The 26,015-nt window shown below is 42.6% G+C and overlaps 2 protein-coding genes across 5 annotated transcripts in view; both read right to left on the bottom strand.

Annotated features, from left to right (window-relative positions):
• Positions 1 to 1,251, bottom strand: part of LOC134499640 (kininogen-1-like) — a 37,727-nt gene extending 36,476 nt beyond the window's left edge. The window contains exon 1 of the mRNA XM_063306390.1: positions 999 to 1,251. Coding sequence (XP_063162460.1) covers positions 999 to 1,250 — 252 coding nt within the window. The 5' untranslated portion in view covers position 1,251. The remainder of the gene's footprint in view (positions 1 to 998) is intronic.
• A 1,786-nt stretch (positions 1,252 to 3,037) lies between these two features.
• Positions 3,038 to 25,754, bottom strand: LOC134499638 (histidine-rich glycoprotein-like). 4 transcript variants are annotated; one of them, XM_063306387.1, is made up of 10 exons: positions 25,486 to 25,754; positions 24,168 to 24,524; positions 23,691 to 23,777; positions 18,961 to 19,071; positions 16,975 to 17,062; positions 15,912 to 16,078; positions 11,721 to 11,834; positions 10,149 to 10,238; positions 4,833 to 4,924; positions 3,038 to 4,340 (listed from the first exon to the last, which is right to left on the bottom strand). In XM_063306387.1, exons 1-10 carry the CDS (start codon positions 25,492 to 25,494, stop codon positions 4,112 to 4,114), a joined length of 1,344 nt encoding a protein of 447 aa, XP_063162457.1. In that variant the 5' UTR covers positions 25,495 to 25,754; the 3' UTR covers positions 3,038 to 4,111. The 4 variants fall into 4 exon arrangements, with proteins under 4 accessions (XP_063162457.1, XP_063162453.1, XP_063162454.1 ...); XM_063306383.1 differs by having other exon boundaries at positions 3,038 to 4,924; positions 25,486 to 25,750; XM_063306384.1 differs by lacking the exon at positions 23,691 to 23,777 and having other exon boundaries at positions 3,038 to 4,924; positions 25,486 to 25,752.
• Positions 25,755 to 26,015: the final 261 nt, after the last annotated feature.

Raw genomic sequence — 26,015 nt, 5'->3', positions numbered from 1 at the left:
CCCTCACAGCTTCCAGCCGCCTTAGGGGTGGTTGGGGGGGATGGGTAACTTTTTTTTTTTTTAAACTCCCCACTCCTTACCCACACGGTCTGCTACCCCAAGGCCAACAACCGGTCACTTCTTCTCTGGCGCAGCACAGAGTCCACTACTGTACCGTTGGCCCAGTTCGCTGCCCGCCCAGTCCACCACCGCATCGCTGACCCAGTCTGCCACTGTGCTGCCGGCCCGGTCCGCCGCTGCAGTGTTGCAGTGCCAACCCAGTCTTCTGCTGCGCTGCCGGCCCGGCCCGCTGCCGCGCCACCGGCCCCATCCGCTGCCGCCCAGCCCGGTCTGCTGCCGCGCCGCCGGCCCCGTCCGCTGCCGCGCCACCGGCGTAGTCCTTCGGGGCCCACCTTTTTTGTTAGGGCCCAACCGAGCTCGCCACACCTCACCGCTCGGTCCACTGCTACCGCTCCCATCCGCTCCACTCCGGGGGTTCTACACCCCCCAGTCCGTCCAAGATGGGTGCGGGGGGACCAGAGCGGGGTGGGGGGTGGGTCTTTAGGTAGACTTGGCCTACCTAAAAGGGCTGAAACCACCTGAAGAGCACATGATTTGTGAAGGCTGTTTGGGGAGAACCCCCAAACAAAGGTACTTGAAAGTAAAGTACTTGGTTGGAATGCAGAGTCAGACTTGTGTAATTATGTTGATCTGCAGTTCAACGTCCTAGAATTTATTGGGAAGGGTCATCTTACTCTTATAGAAATGCTCATTGGAATGGAAAGGGTGGGGGAGTGGGATTAAAAAAGAGAAAAATGAACTAAATACAGTAAGTATGATTATTTTTCATGCATTTATTTTTTCCCATTAAATTGAACATTAAATCTGGTGGGAACCTTCAGATGACCACAGTTAAGCCTTGGGTGGAGGGTGCTGATGGTGCCCTCTAATGCAGTACCAAACTATGACATTCCCATAGACTAGATTATGATGTTTCTGCTGTTACAAATTTTACTTACTGTTCTGTAGGCATGAAGGATGTCATTAAGAGCAAATTTGTTTCTATGTCTTTGGTCTTCATTAAGCACTTTTATTGCCCTAGCCACAGCATCGACGACTTCTGGATCATCACAATCTACTTCTTGTTGGAGAGAACTGGCTTGGCAAAATCCAATGCTGAGGACTATCAGAATGAAGAATTCCATATCCAGGGGAAAGAAGCTCCTTCTGAAAGCTGGGGAGTGTGGGAAGAGGAGAAAGAGCCTTAACATACCCAGTGGGGCGTGCCTTGCTAGCAGAATCTGAACAGCCTAAGGTAAACAGATAGCAGATAGAAATATTTCATAGACTTGAGCCATACTGCACAGTTACGATACCAAGTTTATTCACCTGCAGTTTACAGTTCATGTTGGTAGTTTACCGTGTTGGGGTCAGAACATGTTTACAATCGTGGGCGGTTTTGGTAATTTCAGGAATATTTTCCAGGTTGATAATAAGCAAATTTCAAAGGGAGAAAGAGTGGAATTTAAGAATCTTTCCCAAGGTTTGCAGATTTTCCTTCTCCATTGTCAATCTTGATAAGCATGTGCATGACTGGAATAAAAAATGTGATGGAAAGGCTGGGCCATCAGAACTACAAGGCTGCTTCGGAACCTGCAAAATATTTACCTTTTTCAGTCTGAAAAAAGCATTTTTCAGGTCCATACAGAACATCCTTCCCTCTGCACTTTTGTAGGAGAAGTCTTTTAAAACCCTTCTAGCAAAGCAACTTATCCAGTGGATCCAGGGAGATGGAAACAGATCACAATGTTCTATGTTGTAACTGCCGTAGAGATATTTGGAATAGTTATACTGTACCCCTGCTCTGTCAGTACTCAGGACGAACAGATTATTATTGTGTGAGACTCCTTCTCTTAGAAATAAAACCATTTATTACCCATATGGCAGCTATTTTTTGTGTGGTTGCAGTGAAAACAAGACAACAGCTGATTTAAGTCTGAACATTGTTGCTTTTCCTTCTTAATTATATTTTTATGAGGTTTGCCAAGTGTTGATCAAACTAACATTGATTGATTGTGGCATACCTATGATGTTGCTGTCATTTTGTCCCTAGCCCGGGAGTGAAATAGCTATAAGTTCTCCTTGGCTGTACTTTTTGAGTGATTATGTGCCGTCAAGACATTGACGACTCTTAGATTTTCTCCATGATGACCTGTCCCTCACCTGGTCCTTCAGGTCTTCCAATGGTGCGCTCATCACCACTGTAGCTGAGTCTGTAGCTGAGTCTACCCACTGGGCTGCTGGTCATCCTCTTCTCTTTCATTCCACCTTTTCCAGCATTAGAGCTTTATCCAGAGAGCTAAGTCCTCACATAAGGTATCCAAAGTAGGATAATTGAGCCTGGTCATTTGTGCCTCCGGTGAGAGTATTTCCTCCCTTATTGTGGCATTATCCAACAGCAGCCTCAAGGTATGTAAAATCTCTTAGACTTTGTCACTCATGACTTTTGAGAGAAGTCTGGGAACTGCTGATATCTGGAAACAGGTTATTGAGGCAGGGTAAGGATTGGCAATGGGGACAACATATATTATATTAAGCTGATATAGTTGTATTCTAACTTAGGGAGGGTTGGAGAGCATTCAACCCAGCTACGGGAAAGGGCCACTTGAGACCTTCACAAATTCACTTCATTATTTTGAAATTAGTTATTTCAAATATGGATGGAAATCTATTTCACACCCCGCAATTTATAACTAAGATGCTGAGATCACCTAGATGATGAATTTACACTAGGGGAAAAAAAACAATTTAACAATGAATGAGATGCAAATAGACGAATTATTCTAATTTTTAGACTGTTTATTTTTATATTGTTACAAGGATAAGCACAGTCATTTGTGATCTGCGGCTGGGGCCTACTCTGTTGTTCCATTCTGTATTCAAGCCTATGTGCACTTTTCTGAGAGATAATTGTTTTACAATTTTATAGGCAATGACCTACTGCACGAGGTTCTGGGTTGCAGGGACCTTATCCAGATGAAAATGGTTGCAGAGCAGGTTTGTGTTAAAATCACCCTTTGCGGATCTTTTATTAATTGCCAATCAATAACAGAATGACAGGATCAAGACTGATTGCATGTAAGCATCATAGGAGCAGTTGTCACTTTTTTCCTTATCACATACAGATTGCTTTTGCTCACTTATGGCTTCTATCAGGACTTGTGCTATCAACTTCAAAGCCCTTTTGCCAGTTTTTAAAACTTTTAAAATACATTCGCACACTACACATTACACAATAAAGTAACCAAGCAAGTTGGATCTGCACAGTAGGCTAATCCACACATATACATACAGGGAGCAATCGAGGTTAACACTAACTCAGCATATTGTGCAAATGTCTGATTACATGTGTTGTGCAAATACAACCTTTGTGATGACACTTTTTATGTAAGTAACATTGATCTTTGTGATTTACCAGCAGCTTGAAACCTCTGGATTGTTTGCAGTTGATAAAAGCTTGGCCTAAGCAAAACTACAAAATTTTTCGCCTTCAGCAATTTGCAGTGGAAGCCACCTCTCAGTTCAACCCAGTCTGGCCACAATAGAAACTTGGCCTACCAGATCTGGTTTGCAAAACAATAGAGAACTATTATTTGGCAGCAAAGAGATACAGGAAATTCCTTTTTTTTTTTCCTGCCAGACAGTCATCATTTGGATTTTTGCAGTCCAGATCTGGTAGCTCTAATGGAACCACACAGGGCTAAACAAGATAGAGGAGATGTATTTAGAATCAGTCATTCCATAAGAAGTTTCTTTGTACAAAGTCCTCTTTCCCTGTATGTGGTATGTATGAAATCTACTCCTTAGCATGTCTCATAATGCAGCAGGATCTTCCTTCCTGGTTCTCATGGAAAGACTGAAAAAAATGGGCTGTTTTAAAGAATGCCAGAGAAGGGCTGTACTTGCACATGTACTTATGGAAAATCTGAAATATGTCTTTCAAATCATTTCCAAAACATGCATTAACTCTAAGATTATATATAAACTATGCTGTCTGTATATACGATTTATGGGAAATATAAATCAAAATCAAATCATATAATTAGACATCTTCCTTTATAGGAAAAGCATTTTACTGTGTTGATAGTGTAGGAAACAAAGACAAAAAGGTTGGATTGAGGTCATATTCGGGCTTCCCTGGGCATGACTTGGATCCTGAGGAACCTTCTGGGAAAGGTTGTATTGTATGTTTTTCATGTTTTCCTTGGTCAGGCAAAGGATGGTCAAGAAAGTTGGCACCAGGAGCTTGGAGGACTTCATGTTCATTCAGAATTGGAATGCGATGGACTAAGTCCACACTGCTATGATGGAAAGAATGATAATTGCTGAATGAATCCTGCTCTTCTGAGGACCCGCTTTCTTCCCTTTTATATGCAGTGTCATTAGACCTGTGATGATGGTGGTGGTAGTGATGCCAGTGGCCACATTTAGGAACCCACCTATGTGGCAGTTGGCAATGATCATCTGGTCTATGAGGAATAGGTCGGGGAGGTGGAGGCCCAAGAGGTGGTGGTGGATATTTACTAGGAGGAAGATGATGTGGACCACCAGGAGGAGGAGGAGGGTAACGAGGCCCAGGGGGAGGGGGAAAGTCACGATGTCCCTCTTGCGTCTGTTCAGAAGAATTATGGTTGCTCCTGGGACCCGCAGGACCAGTTTGATAACGCCCAAGAATTGGTGGGTATCTACACTCATGGATGTGACCATGATGGTGATTGTGATTGTGGTGAGGATGATGACGATGACGATGAGGGTGGTGGTGGTGATAGTGATGATGTCTATATAGCGGATACCTGCATTTATGCCCAGTTACATTGAAATGATGATGGCCTTCTCCTGAATCATGCTGGAAGTGGTGGTGATGGTGGTGGACGATGCTGCCATTCTTTCCAAAAGAAGTTAAAAGGACACAGCCACCATTTATGAATGCATGGAACATAAATGAGAATCAGAAAAAAGAAACCAAGTTAATTAGAATTCTGTTTGCTGCATGTTTGTGAATGTCTGCAACATATCTTGAATGAAAGTATATATGAAAGTACCTCACAATCATTGGGCTGTTTTCTACTGTTACATTTGCCACATGGGCTTGAACGGAATGATCACCTCTGGGCCACTAATTATGAGGCATTGCACCACTTCTTAAATACGTATCATCTGTTTCATGGTAGCATTGTATTTCCTTTACTTGGCTGATACTGACAGGGAGGTAGGAGACAAGGAAGATGGGAGAAATCTAGAGATCCAGTGGGACTTAGGACAGGCTGAAATACCTTGGGAAAAAAACCCAAGCTGTAGGTAAATTGTAAACCATACTTCGAGAACATTTACGCAAACTTATCTGTACATTTCCCTGCTGGACAGATTTGGTTAGATTTCTTAGAATCAGTGTAAAAACAAAATCAGCCACATTCTCAACTCCAGGTAATTCTGCACTACAGTATTAGGCCTCTCCTGTTCTGCTTCCAACTGGAGCCTAAACCAGATGAAGACAGTTGTCTGGATTGTGATCTTTGGGCAGTTATTTTGTCCTGCCTGCAGACTATTGTGAGCCCCACTGGATGAATTGTTGGCATGGATTCTCTTTAGAGACAGGATTTATATGATGCAGCTAAATTAGGATTTCTAGTGTGGGAAGAAAGCAATTACAGATCTTTGATATGGGACATACCATATGAATAACTAGTAGTCCTAGATTGCCATGTGAACAGGCGGAGGGAGAGGTTAAGTGCCATTTACCGTAGACATTGATCCTAGTGTTGATGAGAATATATACTGCTAGTCATGTTTTTAGGAACAAAATGCAATGTTTAATGTCTGGATGTCCTGGGGAGGAATGGCTTTGCAAGCTGCTGGTAAAGGAAATGATACTTATCCAAGCTCCACCATAAATTAGCATTGATTAAAGTTTGCAGCTTCAGCAAAGGATCGTTACCTTGTCGTGGTGCTGGAGCTTGAGCACCTCAATGATGCCATGAGCTGAACCGTGAAGGGCCACCCAAGACGGGAAGGTCATGACAGAGAGGTCAGACTAAATGCGATCCCTGGGGAAGGTAATGGCAACCCACCCCAGTATTCTTGCCGTGAAAACTAAATGGATCAGTACAACCAGAGATATGTCGGTATACCATCGGAAGATGAGACCCCCAGGTCGGAAGATGGTCAAAATGCTACTGGGGAGGAACAGAGGATGAGCTCAACTAGCCCCAGACGTGATGACGCAGCTAGCTCAAAGCCGAAAGGACGGCTAGCGGCCGACGGTGCTGGTGGTGAACGGCGAATCCGATGTTCTAAGGATCAACACACCATTGGAACCTGGAATGTAAGATCTATGAGCCAGGGCAAATTGGATGTGGTTATTGGTGAGATGTCAAGATTAAAGATAGACATTCTGGGCGTCAGTGAACTGAAATGGACTGGAATGGGCCACTTCACATCAAATGACCACCAGATCTACTACTGTGGACAAGAGGACCACAGAAGAAATGGAGTAGCCTTCATAATTAATAGTAAAGTGGCTAAAGCAGTGCTTGGATACAACCCAAAAAACGACAGAATGATCTCAATTCGAATTCAGGGCAAGCCATCTAACATCACAGTGATCCAAATATACGCCCCAACCACAAATGCTGAAGAAGCTGAAGTAGAGCAGTTCTATGAGGATCTGCAGCACCTACTGGACAACACGCCTAAAAGAGATGTTATTTTCATCACAGGAGACTGGAATGCTAAGGTGGGCAGTCAAATGACACCTCGAATTACAGGTAAGTATGGCCTGGGAGAACAAAATGAAGCAGGACATAGGCTGATAGAATTTTGCCAAGACAATTCACTCTGCATAACAAACACTCTCTTCCAACAACCTAAGAGACGGCTTTATACATGGACTTCACCAGATGGACAACACCGAAATCAGATTGACTACATCCTTTGCAGCCAAAGGTGGCGGACATCTGTACAGTCGGTAAAAACAAGGCCTGGAGCTGACTGTAGTTCCGATCACGAACTTCTTCTTGCACAATTTAGGATCAGACTAAAGAGATTAGGGAAGACCCACAGATCAGCTAGATATGAGCTCACTAATATTCCTAAGGAATATGCAGTGGAGGTGAAGAATAGATTTAAGGGACTGGACTTAGTAGATAGGGTCCCGGAAGAACTCTGGACAGAAGTTGGCAGCATTGTTCAGGAGGCGGCAACAAAATACATCCCAAAGAAAGAGAAAACCAAGAAGGCAAAATGGCTGTCTGCTGAGACACTAGAAGTAGCCCAAGAAAGAAGGAAAGCAAAAGGCAACAGTGATAGGGGGAGATATGCCCAATTAAATGCAAAATTCCAGAGGTTAGCCAGAAGAGATAAGGAATTATTTTTAAACAAGCAATGCGTGGAAGTGGAAGAAGACAATAGAATAGGAAGGACAAGAGACCTCTTCCAGAAAATTAGGAACATCGGAGGTAAATTCCAGGCCAAAATGGGTATGATCAAAAACAAAGATGGCAAGGACCTAACAGAAGCAGAAGAGATCAAGAAAAGGTGGCAAGAATATACAGAAGACCTGTATAGGAAGGATAACAATATCGGGGATAGCTTTGACGGTGTGGTCAGTGAGCTAGAGCCAGACATCCTGAAGAGTGAGGTTGAGTGGGCCTTAAGAAGCATTGCTAATAACAAGGCAGCAGGAGATGACGGCATCCCAGCTGAACTGTTCAAAATCTTGCAAGATGATGCTGTCAAGGTAATGCATGCTATATGCCAGCAAATTTGGAAAACACAAGAATGGCCATCAGATTGGAAAAAATCAACTTATATCCCCATACCAAAAAAGGGGAACACTAAAGAATGTTCAAACTATCGAACAGTGGCACTCATTTCACATGCCAGTAAGGTAATGCTCAAGATCCTGCAAGGTAGACTTCAGCAGTTCATGGAGCGAGAATTGCCAGACGTACAAGCTGGGTTTAGGAAAGGCAGAGGAACTAGAGACCAAATTGCCAATATCCGCTGGATAATGGAAAAAGCCAGGGAGTTTCAGAAAAACATCTATTTCTGTTTTATTGACTATTCTAAAGCCTTTGACTGTGTGGACCATAACAAATTGTGGCAAGTTCTTAGTGGTATGGGGATACCAAGTCATCTTGTATGCCTCCTGAAGAATCTGTATAACGACCAAGTAGCAACAGTAAGAACAGACCACGGAACAACGGACTGGTTTAAGATTGGGAAAGGAGTACGGCAGGGCTGTATACTCTCACCCTACCTATTCAACTTGTATGCAGAACACATCATGCGACAAGCTGGGCTTGAGGAATCCAAGGCTGGAGTTAAAATCTCTGGAAGAAACATTAACAATCTCAGATATGCAGATGATACCACTTTGATGGCTGAAAGTGAAGAGGAACTGAGGAGCCTTATGATGAAGGTGAAAGAAGAAAGTGCAAAAGCTGGCTTGCAGCTAAACCTCAAAAAAACCAAGATGATGGCAACCAGCTTGATTGATAACTGGCAAATAGAGGGAGAAAATGTAGAGGCAGTGAAAGACTTTGTATTCCTAGGTGCAAAGATTACTGCAGATGCTGACTGCAGTCAGGAAATCAGAAGACGCTTAATCCTTGGGAGAAGAGCAATGACAAATCTCGATAAAATAGTTAAGAGCAGAGACATCACACTGACAACAAAGGCCCGCATAGTTAAAGCAATGGTGTTCCCTGTAGTAACATATGGCTGCGAGAGCTGGACCATAAGGAAGGCTGAGAGAAGGAAGATAGATGCTTTTGAACTGTGGTGTTGGAGGAAAATTCTGAGAGTGCCTTGGACTGCAAGAAGATCCAACCAGTCCATCCTCCAGGAAATAAAGCCAGACTGCTCACTTGAGGGAATGATATTAAAGGCAAAACCGAAATACTTTGGCCACATCATGAGAAGACAGGACACCCTGGAGAAGATGCTGATGCTAGGGAGAGTGGAAGGCAAAAGGAAGAGGGGCCGACCAAGGGCAAGGTGGATGGATGATATTCTAGAGGTGACGGACTCGTCCCTGGGGGAGCTGGGGGTGTTGACGACCGACAGGAAGCTCTGGCGTGGGCTGGTCCATGAAGTCACGAAGAGTCGGAAGCGACTAAACGAATAAACAACAACAAAGTTTGCAGATAGTGTGGTTTATTAGATTTTTTTTAAAATCATATCAGAAATATTGACAGGATATGATATTTTTAGGACTAAACAAACAGTGGATCAGCAAGCTTTCTATGATTCCTTTTCCAGGCTGGATATTATGTTAAAGGAAAAAAAATGGCAATCTTCATAATGTTATATGTCATTAAAATCTGGTTTCATTTCAGCTGCATTTCAGTAAGATAGTAATATTTGTTTTCTGTATTTATTCTTAGAAAATGTAATGATGCAGTTGAAAGAGCAGATGAGTGAATCCCCATGGCCAGGGATCAATCCTGTTTGGAACAGTCTTCTCTTGCTCATGCATCAGAGCAACATATTAACATAGGTGAGGGTCAAAAATCAGGGAGTTATTCTAATCAAACATCTGTGTAGTTGGAGGCTCTCCAGACGGATCCGTCAGTAAACAGTTGCAAAAAGATGGGATTCTGTTGCTCCATTTGCAGTCTGGGGCAAGGACAGTGGAAGCAGAGGAAATCTGGGCTGGGCTGGGCTGGGCTGGGCAATCTATGGCACTCCAGAAGGTGCTGAATTACAGCTCCCAGCACCCTTCATTATGGGCTGCCATTCCTAGGGTTCTTGGGAATTGAAGTTCAGTGGCCTATGGAGTGTCAAGGGTTGCCTAACTGATACACTGGGATATCGATAATATGTGCTGGATGAATACCTAGGCAGGCCTGTTGTAGCTATTTCATTACATTCATCATATCACTGCCCAGAATTAATTCCCCACATCAAGTTCTGATGCACTGATTCTTCTGTAACGTCACATAGTGGTTTTGCTCCTCCTCCCATTTTTTCCCTTTATTGTAAGGAGCCTTGAAGAGAGAGATGGTTCCATATTCTGTGATTCATATTCCTGTTGATGGCCACCATTGCTGCTTAAGGCTACCGTATGCATTTTTCCTCCTGGAAGCTGAAATCATTCACTCTCTTACCTGAATATCATAGATTTCACAGGAGTCTACTACAACCACATCTGGGGCTTCTGTCTCTTTAACTATCCTCCCTGTGCAGAATCCCAGATTCTACAGAGAAAAGGAAATGACAGCAATTGAGATAGTATTGAATTTTGTAAATGAAATAACTTATGTCCATCTGTCATTCTCCATGCATCCATCCATCCACCCACACATGCGTGCACACACACACGCACACTTGCATTATAGTTTTATGGTATTTAAATATGTTGCACCATGAAAGAATAAAAAATGTCAACCCCTTAATAGTAAAGTCAGCTGTTTTCCTCTGCAAACTTCCTCGCTGCACCGCTGATGCCTTCCCACTTCCTCCCCTCCCCTTGTCTCCCCAGGACCCACAATGGCACATTCCCACCACAGTCTCTTCTTAGGATGTATAGTAGAGCTGAGGAAAAAAAGGAAAGCAAGCAAGAGAGAATCTTAATCTGAGGAAGGAGTAAGTATGAGAACTTACGTGATCAACCTTAAGAGGTTCCTTTCAAATGTACTTAATTACATCTTACATCTTACTATATTGTACTGTATCTGTTATATCTTCCTATACTGTAGAGAATGTTGTGCCATCTTTCAGCTCAGCTCACAATTTAAAACTGAGATAACAAAACCATGATAGAATGTGAAGTAGATGGGGCCAGGACAAAAATGTAATTTAATTTTGCTGGTCAAAAATACATTAAATTAAATACATTAATTTAATGTATTTAATGTATTTAAATTAAATACATTACATTACATTACATACAATTAATGTGGTAGAAAAGGTAAAGATACCCTCAAGCTGAGATTGATCCCTGGGGACTAAACAAACATAACCGTGCAGTTTTCTTGGCAGCCTTACAACAGTGGTGTGCCATTTTCTTCTGCTAGGATATTTTTCAGCTTCCCAACTCAGCTCTGCAATACCTTTAAGGCCTCCCATCCAAATACTAACCAGGCTTGATCATGCTTAGCTTCTGAGCTGAGAAGGTTATGTTTGTCCTCTATGCCATTAAAAAGTATGGTTTACTGTCAATTTTTGCAGGAATTTTGGAGACTGCTACAAATGCTTTTCAGTATTGGCAAGTCAGATTATGTAGGAATGGGGAAACTATGGTTCTCCCCACATTGCTGAATTACAATTCCCATCACCGCAGTCTTCCTTTCTTTGCTTATGAATCATATTCGTAAGGCCTGACTCCAACAATTCTAAGGAGTGGACAACAATAAAAACAGACTATAACAATTATGGGACGCCTTCTTAAAATAATGTCCAAATCTGCCACTCAAACCTTTAGAACCTAAAGGCTGAGCAAACCGAATGCATTTCTCTCCAAGACATATGTATAGGAATTAATCCTCTTATCCCTTATGCTGTTGTTACTGAGATATATTTAGGGATCTATTGTAGGGAAAATTGTGTGCTACGCAACTTCTTTTCCTGCCCATCATGAAAGGTTCTGCATTTCAACTGCCTGTTTTGTTCCTGCAGTTTGTTGTCACCTTGGCCAACCTTCTTCTATACGCATTAGAGCCCTTGGGTTCTCAACTCACAGCTTTTCCATCAGGCTGGAATTCACATTTGGAAACATTTGTGGGATGAATGTTTCTGGAGCATTTTGTCTCTTTTATGGTGAATTCAACAATGAATACTGTACGATCGGCCACCTGCATAAGATAAACAAAAGAGTGATCAAAAACTATGTCTGACTCTTCCAATATTCACTATGCCCTTAGCACCTAAGGATGACTGCATGGTACACATCTCCTGTTGAGAATCTCCTTGTCAGTCAAGCCATGCCTTTATGAGCATCCTGGCACCCAGGAATTTAAGCAATTTCTGACACAGGGTCAAAACCTGGCTAAACTTTCCACCCAGGAAAGTTTTAGAAAAATTAGGCTCGTCAATGGGGCCTGTTCTATATCAGAATAATCCTAGGCAAAATAATACTTAGTGGATCTCTCTTCTAGAGCTGGACCCCAAAGCTTTTCTTGGCAGCAGTGGTATAAAGCAACACTCCAATAAATGCGGGGTGGGTGGGTGAGTGGGAGGTGATCTGGAAGCCGCCAGTATAAATGTTCAAAGCCTGGATCCCCAGAAACAGAAACTTGGCCTGTTATCTGCTATATTCCTATGATGTTTTCATCTCATTCCCCAGCCCAGGAGTAAGACAGCCTTAAGTGATTTTTTTTTAAAGTATGCTGATGTTAAAGTATTGTTTTCTCTTTATTCTGACCAAGGACAGCCTCAAGGTGTGTAAAAGGCTTTGTTGTCCTGAAGAGGGATCAGGGAGGTGGAGGTGGCTGGGAATGGATGTCATAGAGGCAGAAAAAGGGTCAGCAATAGGGACAGGATGTCTCATGCCAGTCTAGTTTTCTGACAGCACAAGGAGAGCAGAGTGTTATAATTTGGGGGTACAGAAAAGTCTGCAGTGCTGCTGAAAGATGCTACATTGGGAAATGTGTGATGCACATAAAAACCAGGTGGAGCTCGAACATACCATCACAGGTGCCATTTTGACTTTTTTTATCACACCCAGCGGACACCCTTGCAACCAAAAGGGATCCTAGGAGCAGTCCCGCAACTAGGGTCTGTGTCACCTGGGGCAAACATGGATTCCACACCCATTTTGGCACTCCCCCAACGCGGCGCCCAGGGCACGTGCCCCCCTTGCCCTCCCCCCCCAGTTGTGGCCCTGCCTAGGAGAGGGGGTGAGCAAAGAGGGCCAAAGATGCCACTTCTTGACACTGATCCTGCTAGTAATAATAGTGACACCTATTAACATTCAGGAGAGCCAGTTTGGTGTAGTGGTTAAGGCACAAAGTTAGAAACCAGGAGACTGTGAGTTCTAGTCCTGCCTTAGGCACAAAGCCAGCTGGGTGACCTTGGGCCAGTCCCTCTCTTGCAGCCCTGGGAAGGAGGAGGCAAGGACAAACCCCTTCTGAAATGTTGCCAAGAAGAATGCAGGCATTTGTCCAGGAGTCAACACTGACTCAAAGAGGCTTGCACGCCACATGCATGCACACACACAACTTAATATTTGTCCTCACCTTTCCCAGGTTAACAGTGAGTGCTGCAATCCATCTGTTCCTTGGTGTTCCTAGACATGTATTCATCACTATCCATAGGAAGGAAAGTTGGTGGTGATGGTGGGTGTCAAATGATGATATGTGTGTAATGATGACATCACATAAATGCCAGTAGTTAGTTTCTTGCATCAGACATTGTGATGCAGGTATGTAAACATGGCATTTGTACAATGATGTCACACATGTGTCATCTTCATGTCACTGTGGTTTGTTACAGACCTGATGCTGACACTACTGTGTGCCCATTGCAGCATGTGAGAACTCTCAGAAAATGCCTCCCGTGTGTATGTCTGATTGCAGCACTGCCAGTCACACACACATTTCTAAAAAGGGAAATTTGTGAAGACAGTTCCAGTAACTCCATTTTATCTTTGTCTCTCTTTTTTTTGGACAGATGGGCATATTTTTAAACATAGTCCTGGGCTTGGGCTGCACCCTCCTGCCATTTTTATTGCCTAGGAAAATAAATGTCAGGACCACAGGTGTCCTTGGAAAATAAAATAGAAGTTGAGGTTGAATGTGTCTTTGCTGAATGCCAGCTTCCGATTGAGTTTAATTTATTAAAAGAATCTTAAATAAAAGGGCAAGAAGCCGGATGGGCTCCCTGGGGGGTGTCTGTGGAGAAATGGTGCCCATGGACCTTATACTGGTGATAATTAGATGCCACTGTAAGGATATACGTCTGCCGTATTGACTGTCCTTAGTGATCATCTCTAGCTCTTCCAAGGATATCCCAATGACCCAGGGCCATTACCAAGAGACAACATATAAATTATAGCAAATGCATACCCACATACAGTATATGCATACATACACATTCAACCTAATCTCATCCATTCACTGTAGCTGTTACCAGTTGAAGCAAATATTTGTAGCTCAGGGTTGAACTGTGGAGTCCCGGGTGCTCTCTGAGCCGTGTTGTTTTCTTGGAGACGTTTCATTGCCAGACTAGGCAACATCTTCAGTCCGAAGAGGGAGTGGGCCTTGCTCCCAGTTTATATACCGTGGCTTGCCCTGCCCACCAACACAAACAGGGCGAGCCACGGTATATAAACAGGGAGCAAACCACTCTCCCTTTTCTCACTGAAGATGTTGCCTAGTCTGGCAATGAAACGTCTGCAAGGAAACAACAAGGCTCAGAGAGCACCAAGGACTCCACTTTAGCTGTTCTTGTTCCCCTTGCTCTACTTCTCTCAACCTTTCCGAACGCAGGACTTGTTTCTATTCCATCACCTCATATGCCAAAGTATGTGAGTTCCTGCTTGCTGATCATAACATCAAGGGAGGAGTCAGCCTTCATTTGTTTCAGGACTGACTAAGTGGTTCTTCTTGCAATTAATGTTCTTATAGCAGGACAGCCTTGTTAGTTTATGGTGGCAAAATGTCAGGAGTCTGGTAGGACCTTACCTGACTAACGAATATTACTAAAACGCACAAGTTTTATGAGCTGCAGCATAGAGTGTCTAGGCTGATCCAGTTCCTTAATTCAACTGTTTATCTTCTTTCTCCTGTTCCTTCTCAATGCCCAACGTCTGGACACCTTGGATACCTTGTTGCTAAGGCGTGGATGCATTCTACAAGCTTTCCATTTGCATTGGTACCTCCTCACTACTAAACTTGCCTGCCTCAATTTGAAGTGCCCATTGGAGGAATGAATGATTGGAAGCCTTGGATACTCCCATGATCATATGACACCTTTACAGTCCTTCATGGCTTGGGACCAGGTTACCTATGGGACTGTCTTCTCCCAGTTGTTTCTATCCATCCAACTTGGTCCAGCCGGTTGGGCATGCTGTGGGTCCCATCAGCCAAGGAATGTCGGCTGGCAGGGACTAGGAGGCATGCCTTCTCTGCTGTAGTGCCTGCCCCTGGGAACATTCTCCCTCCAGAGATTAGGATGACCCCGACCCTGTTGGCCTTCCATAAGGCCATGAGGACCTGGTTATGTGCCTGGGCCCCCGACTGTGTTAAGGGCCCCCTTTCTTGGCTATATTAACATATATGGCAATTGTTTACTCAGCAACCATATATATTTATTTTGTATTGTTTTAATTGTTTTATGTTTTTTATGGTTGTTTACCACCCAGAGTCACTTGTTGAGATGGGCGGCTATAGAAATCAAATAAATAAGTAATAAATAAATATACCAGAAGCATCTGTGCTTCATGGAAGCTCCAATTCCCACGCTGCTACTCTTATGAATGGAACACATATCACATTCAACCCATAATTCATCTTAACTTTATAAAACCCTTTTCATAGCTTCCTAAAATGAAATCAAGCTCTTTTCATGATCTCTTATGCCAGATAAGGTGTGATTCTGTTAATCTGGCATAAGAGATCATGAAAAGAGCTTGATTTCATTTTAGGAAGCTATGAAAAGGGTTTTATAAAGTTAAGATGAATTATGGGTTGAATGTGATATGTGTTCCATTCATAAGAGTAGCAGCTATAAGAATAGTCTTTTTTAAGAAAGAAAGAGAAAGAAAGAGAGAGAGAGAGATAGTGGAAGGTGTTTGAGGGGAGGGGATTTAAACCTTCATCTCCCATTGCTGGACTTACATTTAAAGATACACACACAAACACGCCAACCCAGATCTTGGGAAATAATTCTTACATAAGCCTACAGAACCATGGGAGAACATTGATACATACTGCGCTGAAAACTTTTTGGACTTTCTCCACTTTGAAATAATTTGACTCGTTGCTCCCCAGCGTATACTTCTCCAAGATCTTGTTGGCTTCTTCGGTGTGCTTATCAGTGTCTTCTAGAACTGTTATTCTTACAGGGCAATGTTTACATTCATATATTTTTGGTGGAACTGTAAGAAAATGCACTGTTATCAACACTGCAGCATCATTGATCTGGGTTGTCTTCACACAATAAAGCTGGAACAAATACATTCAAAGTTTAGCAACAAGTGAGGGAAGTCATCTTCAAATGTAATCTTCAAATGCTAAAGTTCTCAAAATTTTGTCTTTAAACTTTTGATCTCAGCTAATGATTAAGGCAGCAGTGGGCAAGTGATAATGCCATATATTACCACACTGCTCCTGCCACCAAAAATTAAAATTCAGAAGTCTGATGTTCAGCAGCCAAAACATTTCCCTCCCCCGCAGTTTAAGACATGATGTTAATTTTTCTAAGGAAATTTCTATCAAATAATATAACTGCAATTTCTGAGGTTGTGTGGATGAACTGGTGAAGCGCTGAGGTAAGCACATAAAAACTGTCCTCCATGTTTATCTGTGTCCAGATGGAAAGGGGTCAAATGGACATGACTATAAAAAAGGGGATGGGGCTTCGATTGGGCAGCTGCAGTCACCCTCTTGGCTTTTTTGACCCTCCTGCCACGGATACCGCTTTCTATCTCCACCTCAAATCCTGACCCACTCCCATCTCTGCCCTTCCCTAAACTGCAGTTGGATGCCTTGCCTTGATTTTTGTTTAATGCATCTATACATTTAAATAATAATATCTATCCATCCATCCATCCCTCCAATATAAAACTGAAAAAAATGTTTCAGGGAAGTGGCACATGGGACACACGTGAAGACCCACCATCCTTTGAAAATCGGAAGCCCTGATTCTCCCCCAGACTTTTCTAGGAGGCAAGATTGTACGTCAGCCAAAGGTGCAATAAATAACTGTCTAGATTGCTGAGATGTTTCTTTAAGTATGTTTGATCCTGACTTGTAATTCAGAAGATGTGAATACCTGGACTGACAGTGCAGTTGTATGCATATAGTTCTTTTCTCTTGGAAAGTTCATCTATATACACAACAGCCTTACATTGCCCCAAATCCTGGAAAAGACATAAGAAAAGGCATCAGTTCCAAGTTGTATTTTAGAGAAAGACAAAAGGCAAAGACTCTTTTGAGTAGAGGTTGACTCCTAGCAATACTCTGGACACGTCCATGTAATGTTCTTGGCACCAGCACAGAAGAGGCTTGGTTTGCCGTGTCCTTTCCAGGGTTGTTTTTCAATTTCCCTTCTTAGTCTACAACCCTGTATTTCCTGGTCTCCCATCCAAGGACTAACCATCTCTGACCCTGCTTAGCTTTCTCAAGGTCACCCCAGGTCAGTGTAAAAGTCAAGGCTAATGAAGGGGGAAGTCAGCAATTCCCAGGCTAGAGGGGAACATTTTGTAAACATATTCCTATAGTCCCCCCAAGGCCACAGTTAATTTGCTGAGGGTCTATTAATTCAGAAAGGTTGGAGGAAGAAGGCTAAAGTTTGAACCCTGGAACATAAAATATTTCAGCTTCTGACTTCTTTGCACTGCAGTGGCATTTTAGGCTTCATTATTGTTTGCAGTCAAGATTCTAATATAGCTGAGTTATGTCTGTGAGTCTTCTGCTAGGTGTAGCCAAAAGCTCAACTAAAGATTAAGTATCTGAAGACCTGACATTTACTGCCAAACCTAGGTGTGACAACCAGTGAGGAGCTGTTACTTACTGTGACCTTGTCTGTCAACCAGGCTGGGAAGCTCAAAAATTATCCTGGAAGAATGTGTCCATGTAGTCACCTAGAGTCACACTTAGCCAAAGGAGTCCTCATTTTTAGCAGTTCACCAATACATACATATTGGAGGAGTGCCTCTTACAATAAGTGTGGGCAATCTCTTAGACACTTAAACCCTCTTGCAGTGCTGGGTGGAGGCTTGTAAGTTGGGGCTTTCACATATTCGCACGCACATTAAAGTGCCCTTGATAATTCACCCTATAATATCGATGCAGCAAAGATTGCTAGTAATTGAACTCTGCATGCCCTTTTCTTGTCTCTTCTGGCTATAACTGGCAAGCTTGAAGGTGGGGGGCTAACAGATGGGAAGGAAGCAGAGTTATTCAAGAACTGTGGAATCAGCTCCTGGGAGTTGTGATGATGGAAACTAATCCAGATGGTTTTAAAAGGAGAGTGGACAAGTTCATGAGGATCAAGCTGTCAATAGCTTGCTTATTTATTTATTTAAATTTATTGTCTGCCCAACTCCAGTGGATAATCAGTATAGGTGGTGTTCTTAAATTCTGGCTGCTGGGATGCAGCAGTGGAAAGGAGTTCTTATCCATGGTGGTGAGCTTATCCCATTGGCCAGTGGGTGAGGCAAGATGGCCTAGACATTGATCAACCAGGACTCTTCATTTATTCTTATGAAGTTGTAAAAATCTGAACTGGATACTGTGCTACTTCAGAGGCCTTGGAAAGCAGCAGGCTGCTCAGTCATGTCATACAAGGAAGGGGCCCAGAAGCAAAGAAGACCATCCCACCACCCTGACCTGCAACAGCATATGGAGGAACATTCTTGTGTTCTGAGGCCTGAATATCCTATAAATCAGGCTTTAACTGTTTCTTGCCTGCTGAAGGCTGTGCGGTGTGTCTGGAAGAAACATGAAGGAAACGTGTAGTGTGCATCCTATGAACCAAGATGACACGCTGCTCATACCTTAGATATCACTTTTAAAACATGCAGATGACATCAGCTGGGAAGCTGATCACCAAGGTGAATGTAAATGTGGAGCGCTTTTGAGCTTCACCCAAGAAAATCCCTTTTCTAAAACTTGTATTTGTGGATGGGATTATGGCGGTACAAATAATTTTTTAATGTCACACGTCTGTTGGTTTGTGGTTACAAAAGCAGGACTTTCCACAGAAGTATAGTTTGAATAGTTGATGCTAGAAAGAATAGAGATGGCCGTTACTTGCCGTTATACTTAAGAATGGTCTGTGTCCACAAGATGACCAGTGTCTTCTGGATATTACAGGACAGGGCATTTCCAAGACATCCATTGTTAGGTACACCATAGATGCATTTTTCTGAAACGGGAGAGAACAGAAAGGTGGAAGAAATTCAGTAATGTTTCTGCTGAAGATGTTTGATAAAAGAAGAGACAAATTCATTTTTTAAAATATAAAATAAGGATAATTTTTCATTTTTAAAAAGGAGCTCACAATCTAGTATCTACCCATGATAATGTGGATCTTGATCCACAGCAGTGAAAATCAGTATGGCTGACTTCCAAGTGCAACATATTTGTGGGTTTCTGCCTATTTGAGACCCACAGACATAAATTGGTGTGCTTGAAATGCTTGATTCCCCCAAGAACTTCCTTACAGTTATAAACTAGAATGACTTCCATACATGATTATTAAAGGTGATTGCAAACCCACATTCAAATTATGAAATAAATGAACAAATGAAACAACAGAGAACAAGAGTAAATACCTGATGGAAGATTCGATTAGGAAGCAACCTGATCAAATTGCCAAATTGAATCAGATTTCCAGATTGAATCAGCAAATCAGTATGAACTTTTAAAATGGAATGAGAAGCCTCTAAATCAGCTTGGATGACTTCTGAATATATCACATCAGAAATTGGTTCCCATCTCTTCAATTCCAAATCAGATAAATGGTTTTAATTGTTTTTGCTTGACTTGTACAGTCCAAGTAGAGAAGCTTGTTTCAGTTGTCAAATCTTTGGGGTGTTTCTAGATGACAGGCTTATCTAGCCCTTAGAATGGGACAACTAATTATACTTGGTTTAATTTCTGCATGTCTGATTTTTTGGGGTGGGTTTTCTGACACTTGCAACATTACATTCAGACTACTGCTGGCTAGAATAGCCAGATGAAAGCTTATCAAACCAAGCAACGATTGTCCTTGCTGCCCTCCAGAGCAACAAATCAATGACTGCCTTTTTGCCCATCTGCCAGAGATCCTCCCTGTGGTTCCTAAACATGTATGGATCATCAACTGAAAACATATTCTTTAGACAAACATCCCAAAATGAAAAGAGGCTTCTGAAAATATTTTATTTTATTTCTATATGGCCTTTCATTTCAGAGTGGTTTATGAGAAAACAATACAATTAGTCTAATATAAGCATTCTAATAAAACCAACACTTCAGCAAAGGATTGTAATCTTGAGATGTAAAGATTAAAGATAGACATTTTGGGCGTCAGTGAACTGAAATGGACTGGAATGGGCCACTTCACATCAGATGACCACCAGATCTACTACAGTGGACAAGAGGACCACAGAAGAAATGGAGTAGCCTTCATAATTAATAGTAAAGTGGCTAAAGCAGTGCTTGGATACAATCCAAAAAATGATAGAATGATCTCAATTCGAATCCAGGGCAAGCCATCTAACATCACAGTGATCCAAATATATGCCCCAACCACAGATGCTGAAGAAGCTGAAGTAGAGCAGTTCTGTGAGGATCTGTAGCACCTACTGGACAACACGCCTAAAAGAGATGTTTTTTTCATCACAGGAGACTGGAATGCTAAGGTGGGCAGTCAAATGACACCTGGAATTACAGGTCAGCATGGCATGGAAGAACAAAACAAAGCAGGACATAGGCTGATAGAATTTTGCCAAGACAACTCACTCTGCATAACAAACACTCTCTTCTAACAACCTAAGAGACGGCTTTATATATGGACTTCACCAGATGGACAACACCGAAATCAGATTGACTACATCCTTTGCAGCCAAAGGTGGCGGACATCTATACAGTCGGTAAAAACAAGACCTGGAGCTGACTGTAGTTCCGATCACGAACTTCTTCTTGCACAATTTAGGATCAGACTAAAGAGATTAGGGAAGACCCATAGATCAGGTAGATATGAGCTCACTAATATTCCTAAGGAATATGCAGTGGAGGTGAAGAATCGATTTAAGGGACTGGACTTAGTAGATAGGGTCCCAGAAGAACTCTGGACAGACGTTCGCAACATTGTTCAGGAGGCGGCAACAAAATACATCCCAAAGAAAGAGAAAACCAAGAAGGCAAAATGGCTGTCTGCTGAGACACTAGAAGTAGCCCAAGAAAGAAGGAAAGCAAAAGGCAACAGTGATAGGGGGAGATATGCCCAATTAAATGCAAAATTCCAGAGGTTAGCCAGAAGAGATAAGGAATTATTTTTAAACAAGCAATGCGCGGAAGTGGAAGAAGACAATAGAATAGGAAGGACAAGAGACCTCTTCCAGAAAATTAGAAACATCAGAGGTAAATTCCAGGCAAAAATGGGTATGATCAAAAACAAAGATGGCAAGGACCTAACAGAAGAAGAAGAGATCAAGAAAAGGTGGCAAGAATATGCAGAAGACCTGTATAGGAAGGATAACAATATCGGGGATAGCTTTGATGGTGTGGTCAGGGAGCTAGAGCCAGACATCCTGAAGGTAATGCATGCTATATGCCAGCAAATTTGGAAAACACAAGAATGGCCATCAGACTGGAAAAAATCAACTTATATCTCCATACCAAAAAAGGGAAACCCTAAGGAATGTTCAAACTATCGAACAGTAGCATTCATTTCACATGCCAGTAAGGTAATGCTCAAGATCCTGCAAGGTAGACTTCAGCAATTCATGGAGCGAGAATTGCCAGATGTACAAGCTGGGTTTAGAAAAGGCAGAGGAACTAGGGACCAAATTGCCAATATCTGATGGATAATGGAAAAGGCCAGGGAGTTTCAGAAAAACATCTATTTCTGTTTTATTGACTATTCTAAAGCCTTTGACTGTGTGGACCATCACAAATTGTGGCAAGTTCTTAGTGGTATGGGGATACCAAGTCATCTTGTCTGCCTCCTGAAGAATCTGTAGAACGACCAAGCAGCAACAGTAAGAACAGACCACGGAACAACGGACTGGTTTAAGATTGGGAAAGGAGTACGGCAGGGCTGTATCCTCTCACCCTACCTATTCAACTTGTATGCAGAACACATTATGCGACATGCTGTGCTTGAGGAATCCAAGGCTGGAGTTAAAATCGCTGGAAGAAACATTAACAATCTCAGATATGCAGATGATACCACTTTGATGGCTGAAAGCGAAGAGGAACTGAGGAGCCTTATGATGAAGGTGAAAGAAGAAAGTGCAAAAGCTGGTTTGCAGCTAAACCTCAAAAAAACCAAGATGATGGCAACCAGCTTGATTGATAACTGGCAAATAGAGGGAGAAAATGTAGAAGCAGTGAAAGACTTTGTATTTCTACGTGCGAAGATTACTGCAGATGCTGACTGCAGTCAGGAAATCAGAAGACGCTTAATCCTTGGGAGAAGAGCAATGACCAATCTCGATAAAGTAGTTAAGAGCAGAGACATCACACTGACAACAAAGGTCCGCATAGTTAAAGCAATGGTGTTCCCCATAGTAACATATGGCTGTGAGAGCTGGACCATAAGGAAGGCTGAGAGAAGGAAGATAGATGCTTTTGAACTGTGGTGTTGGAGGAAAATTCTGAGAGTGCCTTGGACTGCCAGAAGATCAAACCAGTCCATCCTCCAGGAAATAAAGCCAGACTGCTCACTTGAGGGAATGATATTAAAGGCAAAACTGAAATACTTTGGCCACGTAATGAGAAGACAGGACCCCCTGGAGAAGATGCTGATGCTAGGGAGAGTGGAGGGCAAAAGGAAGAGGGGCCGACCAAGGGCAAGATGGATGGATGATATTCTAGAGGTGACGGACTCGTCCCTGGGGGAGCTGGGGGTGGCGACGACCGACAGGAAGCTCTGGCGTGGGCTGGTCCATGAAGTCACGAAGAGTCGGAAGCGACTGAACGAATAAACAACAAACAACTACTGCATTACACTGAACTCTATATTAGGCATCTAGCCCAGATTCTACAGCAAAAGAAATGGCTGAGAAAGAATTTCTAACAGCATAGCGTAAGAATTCAGTGGAAGAGAATATTTGTAGCACAGGGTTGAACTGCGGAGTCCTTGGTGCTCACAGAGAGCACCAAGGACTCCACAGTAAGAATTCAGCTTTGCCGTACAGGCGCCATCCACTATAACCGGATCACAGAAAGCATTATTTTCAGGAGGAGAAATGACATGCCAACCATAGGGAGGAATGGAGAAGACCCTTTGATACAAAACATCAGAAGAACCACCTCTACTGCTGTCCCACTGCATATTAAAAAATCTGGGCAGGTTCAAGCTTTGGGGTTTTGTTGATGAAAATTTTCTCTTTTGCTCTAGGAGGCAGGCCTATGCAAAGGCTCTGTGGTAAACAGTCGAGTAGAAAATCGGAAATTTGTCACCGTAAAATGCAATTTCTTCCCGCATCCGGTAAGTTCTTCAGACAGCTATCAGCTGCAGAAAATACTCACTCCTGGATTGTTGAGCATAGTTTACTTTTTAAAACACATTGATGGACTTCACCCAACAAGCCAACAGATTTCTCAGTTAAATAATAACTAAATAAATCAGCAGTTAAGACCTGGCTTGATTAAGCAGGTAGAGGAAGATCTGCTTAACAAGATTATTGTTACTTTTATTTTAATAATGTTCTTTATTAGGTTTCAATTTTGGATTCTGCCTAAAGCCTCTGGAGTGAGGCAGTTTATAACTCTTAAAATAAAATACAAAAATGAAATGAAATGAAATGAAGTAAAATGAAGTAGGTGACGGACCCGTCCCTGGGGGGGCTGGGGGTGTTGACGACCGACAGAAAGCTCTGGCGTGGGCTGGTCCATGAAGTCACAAAGAGTTGGAAGCGACTGAAAAAATAAACAACAAACGAGAGTTTTCAATTTTACTCTTTCTTTCTTCTCATAAATTGGTGGAAAAGAAGAGATTCTAGGTTCCTCAATGTTCACAGTGGCTTATGTTTCTATTTGTACTTTACAATTAAGCACATTTTAAAATAAATTAGGCTCAAGTAAGTTTATGAACTTGCAAAGTTAATTAGTAATGTTTTATAAAATGATTTTTCCCCTTAAAAGTGCCATTTAAAAAGCCAAAAAACAGCTCCCTGATGAGCAAATAAATACTTCCAAATTCATCACATCCAGTGGTTGTATTAAGTCAGTGTATTATGTCCGACTTGCACTCAATGCTGGAACCAGGCCACAGTCAGTGATGGAGCCAGCCACAGCTGTGGTACTTACCAGTTGTTGCACATAAGCACCAACAAGACGATAAAAGCCAAAGGTGTAGCCTTCCTTGCGCCGCTTATTGATTAGAATAAGGGTCACCTTGGCATTCTCAACCATTTTTGCATCATTGCAATCTTCAGGGACCATCAAGACTTGGCTTGGGGTACAATATGCGGTCCACGCCACAATAAATAGAGCGCCTGCTAGCAATTTCATGATGCAATGGACTGATCCTCTCAGCCACCAGATGAGGTTTTTTTCAGCTGATACTAGAAAGTCAGTTCCAGAGGGATGGAGGTAGATGCTCGAATGGATGTTTGTGCTTTTGTAGAACTGGCCTCTAGGGTCTTGAACCAGTTGCCTTGATCCCTGGTTAAGAAAAATAAATAGAAAATGAATGATTGATGGAGTAAATAGGAGGGAAAGAGGATCCCAAGTGAGGGACTAATATCTGAACCAACGGATAAAATAGTGTGAAACTCAGGCATCGCAGAAAAGTGAAAAAAATGATATTGGAGTATAGGAAGAAAGGACTAGCTTGCATAAAATTACGGAGTGGATCCCAGCACACAGAATTCTGATGTTTTAGAAAGAAATAAAGCCTTCTCATCCCTGTTGCAAATGGGCAGAGGTGGACTAAATTCCTTTGAATTGCAGAGGAGCGTCCGAGGACACTTGCACACATTTATATTCAAGTATCAGTCACCAAAGAATGACTGAATTCACATATTGACCTAAACCACATTGTGACTTGCTTCTCTATAGCTTAACATGTTGCATTTAGAAACCACGCTTTATGCTTTTGTGTGCTGTGGGAGCCCACCCACTTGTGGCTTATTGCCGTCAGGGTCTGTGGCGAAGGTCAAAATCTGCAAGTTGGTGGGCTTCAATTGCAACCTCACACCTGCTGTCTTGCAGATTTTGACCTTTCCCCCCGATGTTGCTGGTTTATTCAGCAAGTGATGATTGAACAAACCATAGGATAGTCCAAAGTATGAACCGCTTTTATACATACAGTATGCTTTTTTCCCCCTGGTAAAATTTAGGTCATCTCGCCAATTACTGACGAAGTCACCCCCTTCTCTTAGAATTAAAGCTCCACTTTTGAGCTTCATAGTGGGACATTAGAGGCAGGATCTGCACAATGAGTTCAGCCATAATGACATTTCTTTCGTCTTTAGCCACTGGGGTTTTTGGACCATGATTTATGAGGCAGCCTGCTATGTACGTGCAGCCAATTGTTTCTTCAGTACATCATGATTAAATAATCCATCACTTCCCACAATATATGAATCCAGACAGTATTCCATTCATGAAAATACTAACTTACCTGCCACATTTTCCTGAGGCATCGATCTAGTGTAGTGGTGTGTGGCTGTTGGGATCACACGTGGAACTCGTGGTCTGGAGGGGAGCTGTCAGCCCTTCAAAGTGGGCCGGGTTACAAAACAGCCATGACAGGGATTCCAGGAATGCTCTTTATTATTGTAAAGTAGAGCAACACAATCTTAGATACCTCTCAGAGTTTCTCTCTGCCCCATCTTATACCTAACAAATGGTGGGGTTATTTTGAGCTTCTTCCTCATGCTTTCCTCTTTCTGATGCAATCTTTTCCAAAAAAAATCCCCTTTAAAGGTTTGTTCCTTCCTCCCTCTTTCCAAGGCCAGGTCTACATTCCTTCACACCAACTGTGCCTTTTCTTGGACCCGTGGCAGCATATCATCCCAGAAGGAAAATACCTGTTTGAGTTACGGAGGCCCTGACAGGCTGAAAACAAGGACATTGTACCCTGACTCCATCTCCTTAACACAAAGGTGTATTTACCTGGGAGTTACAGCTGCTGCAAGCCCAGGGAAAGGC

Source organism: Candoia aspera, chromosome 6 (genome assembly GCF_035149785.1).
Source record: "Candoia aspera isolate rCanAsp1 chromosome 6, rCanAsp1.hap2, whole genome shotgun sequence".
Lineage (NCBI taxonomy): Eukaryota > Metazoa > Chordata > Lepidosauria > Squamata > Boidae > Candoia > Candoia aspera.
This window is presented reverse-complemented; position numbering and strand designations above follow the sequence as displayed.

Excerpts from the sequence above, each read along its gene's own strand:
- LOC134499638 (XM_063306383.1), bottom strand. Across the intron at positions 11,835-15,911 it reads TCCAAAAAGTTTTCAGCGCA|GTGGCCGATCGTACAGTATT; the intron begins GTATGTATCAAT and ends TATCTTATGCAG. Across the intron at positions 4,925-10,148 it reads GTGAAATCTATGATATTCAG|AATGGCAGCATCGTCCACCA; the intron begins GTAAGAGAGTGA and ends TCTTTTGGAAAG.